A 7500-nucleotide genomic window follows, 5' to 3' on the forward strand; every position below is an offset into this window, starting at 1 on the left:
CAGTAAAAATCTTGAAATATTATTATAATTTAAAATAGCTGTTTTATACCAAAGCTGCATTTATTTGATCATAAATACAGTAAAAAAATTGAAATATTATTATAATTTAAAATAGCTGTTTTATACCAAGGCTGTGTTTATTTGATCATAAATACAGTAAAAATTGTGAAATATGATTTACAATAGCTGTTTTATACCAAGGCTGGGTTTATTTGATCAAAAATACAGTAAAAATTGCTAAATAATATTATTATAATTTAACATAGCTGTTTTATACCAAGGCTGCATTTATTAGATCATAAATACAGTAAAAATTGTGAAATATTATTATGATTTAAAATAGCTATTTTATACGAAGCCTGCATTTATTTGATCATAAATACAGTAATCAGTGAAATATTCCTCCAGTGTAGATCAGCTGTACACACACACACACACACACACACACACACACACACACACACACACACACACACACACACACACACACACACACACACACACACACACACACACACACACACACATTTGTTTTTGTGAAATGTGAGGACATTCCATAGGCGTAATGGTTTTCATACCGTACAAACCGTATTTTCTATCCCCTTACACTGACCCTAAACCTACCCATCACACACACACACACACACACACACACACACACACACACACACACACACACACACACACACACACACACACACACACACACACACACACACACACACACACACACACACACACACACACACACACACACACACACACTGCCCCTGTCCCTAAACCTACCCATCACACACACACACACACACACACACACACACACACACACACACACACACACACACACACCAGTGTAGATCAGCTGTTCTCTATGTGAATATACAGTAAAGTGTGATTTATTCCTGTGATCATCATCATTCCTCCAGTCTTCAGAGTCACATGACTCTTCTCTGATCATCCTCATATGATGATTATGTCACATGTGTATTGTACTCTAGTTTTCCCTGCCTTTGGACTGTTACGTGTCCCATTTCATCAGAAAATGCCCGCTCGGAGCGGAACCGTTCCTCTGATTAGTAGACGTAGACGTTTGTCACAAGTCTGTTAATCCCCTTCAAACAAAGACCTCCGTTTTCCAGGTGATTGTGTAAAACCGAGCGATCAGATTATGATCCGCGTTTTCTGCTGGGTTTGATTCTGAGAGAACTGGTGGATTAGTTTAAGGGTTAAGTGTGTGAGGTCTGCTCGAGGACCGGTCTCCGTTCGCGCTCGTCAGCCTCTCCGTCCTCCTCTTCCCGTCGGGCTGGCGGTGGCATGTTTGCCCTCCTCCGTCTCCTCTTCCTGTATCCGGATGCTGGGCTGCGGGGACGTTCCTGCGCGGAGCGTTCTGGCTCTGATGTGTTTGCGTGCGGAGGAGATTACAGGCGGCCATCTGCTGCTTCCTGCCCTCCCGAAGAACCAGAGCAGGATCAGGATGCCGTGGGGGAAGAGCGCGGGCCGGCTGCTGCGATCGGTCAGGTAGGACCGGTGGACCCGGCACTCTTAAAAATAAAGCTCTTTATCGGCATTGAAGAAGAAACTTTCACATCGGTGGAATCTTTCCAAGCTTCTTTATACTGGGGTCCTTTAGATCAGGGGTTTTCAAACTTTATGATGCCAAGCAGTGTTGGGGAAAGTTACTTTGAAAAGTAATGCATTACAATATTGCGTTACTCCCTTAAAAAGTAACTAATTGAGTTACTTAGTTACTTTTTTAAGAAAAGTAATGTTACGTTACTTTTGCGTTACTTTTTCTCACCTGCGCTGGGCTTGCTTTTTTGTTTTGTTTTTTAATAGCAAAAAAAGTCCAAATGTAAAGACCTCTTCATACCAAAATTGAAATAATAAGCCTCAGGCTGAGGTAAAAATGTGCTGCCATTCTGGATAATGGAGAAGAGGACGCAGGAGAAAAACGTTTGACCAATAAAAACAAAAAATCTAGTAATTTTTGCTCATGGCTTAACTGAATCATCAAAGGTCAGCAGCATGACATTGGTCAATAAAGGTAGATTAAATGCATAACAAATATGTGTTTTATTTAACATTTATATATTTGAGGTTTGCAGTTCTCTGATTTTGCATTTGACTGATTTTCTTCATTTTGAGGAGGACAGAATCTTTATTGTGCAAGTTAGATAAATAAATGCTTACATTTAGAACTACAATAACCATCATGTTCACACACACACACACACACACACACACACACGCCTCTGCACTAACTCTCAACATGAGGACAGGAGAGCTGTCAGTCAAATTAATGTGAAAAAGTAATTCAGATGTTTTGTTGTAAATTTGAAAAGTAATGCGTTACTTTACTAGTTACTTGAAAAAGTAATATTATTACGTAACTCAAGTTACTTGTAATGCGTTTCCCCAAACACTGATGCCAAGTAGGGATCGACCGATATGGATTTTTTAGTGCCGATGCGGATTTTTTTTCCTCAGCCTCAGCCGATGAGCGATACGGGCTGCAGATTTTCTTGAGCCGATATTTGGAGCCGATACTGCTTTTGCTCCCTCAATTTACATCATAAAAATGACACAATGATCAGGATGATAATTTACAATTTTAAAAAGGAACATTTATTGAACTAAAAAAAAACAATATTTAACAAATAGTAAAAACAGGTGAGGTAGAACAAGAAGAAAAGAGTTCAGTGGTGAAACTAAATTCTGAAAATAAATATTTAAGCATAAATAAAATAATGACACTATTGCACACAGTATCAAGCAGAATAATAAAGTGCACACTGACTGTACTATACTTAAAACTTTTATACTTTTAAAACTATTTACAACCTAGTCATTTAATGCTTAGGTACAATTAACTTAATCTCTTGAAAAAAATATTGGCGAACGCCGATACATGTAAAAATATTAGCAAATATCAGCCGGTCGATATATCGGTCTAACACTAATGCCAAGGACCCCCAAATATGATAAACCTTTTAAGAGGGACCCCCTTCCTAAAATCCTTCTATATATGTGACCCTGGACCACAAAACCATAAGGGTCCATTTGTTTAAAATAAAGATTTATACATGTATCTTCATGGAACATGATCTTTACTTAATATCCTAATGATTTTGGGCATAAAAGAAAAATGTATAATTTTGACCTATACAATGTAGTGTTGGCTATCGCCACAAATATACCCGTGAGACTTATGACTGGTTTTGTGCTCCAGGGTCACATACTTTTATGTATGAAAAAAAACATTTAAACTGTTAGATAAATAGTATAGAAATTAGGGCTGTCAAAAGATTAATCGCATCCAAAATAAAAGTTTGTGTTTACATATATATATGTGTGTGTACTCTGTTAATTATTATTTATATATAAATACACACACATTCATGTATATATTTGCATGTATATACTGTATATACATTTATATAATCTGTAATATATATAAATATAGATGTTTTATATATAAAAATAATATTTTTTTCTTAAATATATACATGAATGTGTGTGTATTTATATATAAATAATAATTAACAGAGTACACACACATATATTATGTAAACACAAACTTTTATTTTGGATGCGATTAATCGCGATTAATCTTTTGACAGCCCTAATAGAAATACAACATATTGTTTCCAAACTTAAATTGGCTATACTTAGTGTTGGATGCAAAAACCTGAAGAACATTTTCAATTAAAAATTATTTTTGAGTAAGTAACTTTCATAATAAATGTATGAAAGCAGGTCACGTACTGCGTTTAGAAAACTGCCTTACAACCCCAATAGGTGAGATAAAGCAAATACAATTCTGAAATTCGGTTATAATGTTCAGTAGACTTTAACCATTTTTGCTTTGTCTTTTTATTCCCTGAAATTTTCTGGGGACCCCAGTTTGAAAACCCCTGCTTGCAGGATCTGAAGCGGATTAAAGCGTTCATCAGAGACTGAACCGCAGATCACGTTCTCAGAGTGAAGTCTAGTGCTGTGGTGTCTATATATCAGTCAGTTTCGGTGCTGTGATTGTACAAATAAATGATATAATCTAATAGTCATATCAGTAAAAACATAATGCCTACACTCTAAAAAATGCTGGGTTGTTTTAACCCAATTTCGTCCATATTTGACCCGAAATTGCGTTTAAACAACCCAGCATTCTTTAGAGTGTATAAGCCATTGAAGTCAATGTAGTTAATGTGACTGTAATCTAGTGACTTTGAGTAGTTAGTTGTTTTAACCCAGCGGTTGGGTTAAATGTTTGCCGATTCCTGCAGGGTAGTTTTATTTAACCCAACTATTGTTTAACAATGACTATATGGCTGGCTTAAAATGAACCCAAAATAGGCTGGAAATTAAAAATCAGACACATAATTGCTAGAGGCAATAATAAAAATCAAAAAGGAACATTTATTAATATGCAATTTAATAAATGTTTATTGTTTATTTATTAATTAAACATATTATTTAAATGTTAATATCCAACATACTTTGGGTTCATTTTAAACAAGCAATACAGTCATTTTTAAACAATAGTTGAGTTATAAATAAAACAACCCAATCTCTGGGACAAAACAACCCAATCTCTGGGATAAACAACCCAATCTCTGGGATAAACAACCCAATCTCTGGGATAAAACAACCCAATCTCTGGGATAAAACAACCCAATCTCTGCGACAAAACAACCCAATCTCTGGGATAAACAACCCAATCTCTGGGATAAAACAACCCAATCTCTGGGATAAAACAACCCAATCTCTGGGATAAAACAACCCAATCGCTGGGATAAAACAACCCATTCGCTGGGATAAAACAACCCAATCTCTGGGATAAAACAACCCATTCGCTGGGATAAAACAACCCAATCTCTGGGATAAAACAACCCAATCTCTGGGATAAAACAACCCAATCTCTTGGATAAAACAACCCAATCTCTGGGACAAAACAACCCAATCTCTGGGATAAAACAACCCAATCTCTGGGATAAAACAACCCAATCTCTGGGATAAAACAACCCAATCTCAATCGCTGGGATAAACAACCCAATCTCTGGGATAAAACAACCCAATCTCAATCGCTGGGATAAACAACCCAATCTCTGGGACAAAACAACCCAATCTCTGGGATAAACAACCCAATCTCTGGGATAAAACAACCCAATCTCTGGGACAAAACATCCCAATCTCTGGGATAAACAACCCAATCTCTGGGATAAAACAACCCAATCTCTGGGACAAAACAACCCAATCTCTGGGATAAAACAACCCAATCTCTGGGACAAAACAACCCAATCTCTGGGATAAAACAACCCAATCTCTGGGACAAAACATCCCAATCTCTGGGATAAACAGCCCAATCTCTGGGATAAAACAACCCAATCTCTGGGACAAAACAACCCAATCTCTGGGATAAAACAACCCAATCTCTGGGATAAAACAACCCAATCTCAATCGCTGGGATAAACAACCCAATCTCTGGGATAAAACAACCCAATCTCTGGGATAAAACAACCCAATCTCAATCTCTGGGATAAAACAACCCAATCTCTCGGACAAAACAACCCAATCTCTGGGATAAAACAACCCAATCTCTGGGACAAAACATCCCAATCTCTGGGATAAAACAACCCAATCTCTGGGACAAAACAACCCAATCTCTGGGATAAAACAACCCATTCGCTGGGATAAAACAACCCAATCTCTGGGATAAACAACCCAATCTCTGGGATAAAACAACCCAATCTCTGGGATAAAACAACCCAATCGCTGGGATAAAACAACCCAATCTCTGGGATAAAACAACCCAATCGCTGGGATAAAACAACCCATTCGCTGGGATAAAACAACCCAATCTCTGGGATAAAACAACCCAATCTCTGGGATAAAACAACCCAATCTCTGGGATAAAACAACCCAATCGCTGGGATAAAACAACCCAATCTCTGGGATAAAACAACCCAATCTTTGGGATAAAACAACCCAATCTCTGCGACAAAACAACCCAATCTCTGGGATAAACAACCCAATCTCTGGGATAAAACAACCCAATCTCTGGGATAAAACAACCCAATCTCTGGGATAAAACAACCCAATCGCTGGGATAAAACAACCCATTCGCTGGGATAAAACAACCCAATCTCTGGGATAAAACAACCCATTCGCTGGGATAAAACAACCCAATCTCTGGGATAAAACAACCCAATCTCTGGGATAAAACAACCCAATCTCTGGGACAAAACAACCCAATCTCTGGGATAAAACAACCCAATCTCTGGGATAAAACAACCCAATCTCAATCGCTGGGATAAACAACCCAATCTCTGGGATAAAACAACCCAATCTCTGGGATAAAACAACCCAATCTCTGGGACAAAACAACCCAATCTCTGGGATAAACAACCCAATCTCTGGGATAAAACAACCCAATCTCTGGGACAAAACATCCCAATCTCTGGGATAAACAACCCAATCTCTGGGATAAAACAACCCAATCTCTGGGACAAAACAACCCAATCTCTGGGATAAAACAACCCAATCTCTGGGACAAAACAACCCAATCTCTGGGATAAAACAACCCAATCTCTGGGACAAAACATCCCAATCTCTGGGATAAACAGCCCAATCTCTGGGATAAAACAACCCAATCTCTGGGACAAAACAACCCAATCTCTGGGATAAAACAACCCAATCTCAATCGCTGGGATAAACAACCCAATCTCTGGGATAAAACAACCCAATCTCTGGGATAAAACAACCCAATCTCTGGGATAAAACAACCCAATCTCAATCTCTGGGATAAAACAACCCAATCTCTCGGACAAAACAACCCAATCTCTGGGATAAAACAACCCAATCTCTGGGACAAAACATCCCAATCTCTGGGATAAAACAACCCAATCTCTGGGACAAAACAACCCAATCTCTGGGATAAAACAACCCATTCGCTGGGATAAAACAACCCAATCTCTGGGATAAACAACCCAATCTCTGGGATAAAACAACCCAATCTCTGGGATAAAACAACCCAATCGCTGGGATAAAACAACCCAATCTCTGGGATAAAACAACCCAATCGCTGGGATAAAACAACCCATTCGCTGGGATAAAACAACCCAATCTCTGGGATAAAACAACCCAATCTCTGGGATAAACAACCCAATCTCTGGGATAAAACAACCCAATCTCTGGGATAAAACAACCCAATCGCTGGGATAAAACAACCCAATCTCTGGGATAAAACAACCCAATCTCTGGGATAAAACAACCCAATCGCTGGGATAAAACAACCCATTCGCTGGGATAAAACAACCCAATCTCTGGGATAAAACAACCCATTCGCTGGGATAAAACAACCCAATCTCTGGGATAAACAACCCAATCGCTGGGATAAAACAACCCAATCTCTGGGATAAAACAACCCAATCTCTCGGATAAAACAACCCAATCTCTGGGATAAAACAACCCAATCGCTGGGATAAAACAACCCAATCTCTG

The 7500-nt window shown here is 38.4% G+C and overlaps 1 protein-coding gene across 1 annotated transcript in view; it reads left to right on the forward strand.

Annotated features, from left to right (window-relative positions):
* Positions 1–1227: 1227 nt before the first annotated feature.
* Positions 1228–7500, forward strand: part of arhgap40 (Rho GTPase activating protein 40) — a gene marked incomplete at its 3' end in the record, with an annotated part of 32828 nt that continues 26555 nt past the window's right edge. The window contains exon 1 of the mRNA XM_079840058.1: positions 1228–1518. Coding sequence (XP_079696184.1) covers positions 1352–1518 — 167 coding nt within the window. The 5' untranslated portion in view covers positions 1228–1351. The remainder of the gene's footprint in view (positions 1519–7500) is intronic.

Source organism: Gobio gobio (assembly GCF_949357685.1).
Source record: "Gobio gobio genome assembly, chromosome: 17".
Classification (NCBI taxonomy): Eukaryota; Metazoa; Chordata; class Actinopteri; order Cypriniformes; family Gobionidae; genus Gobio; species Gobio gobio.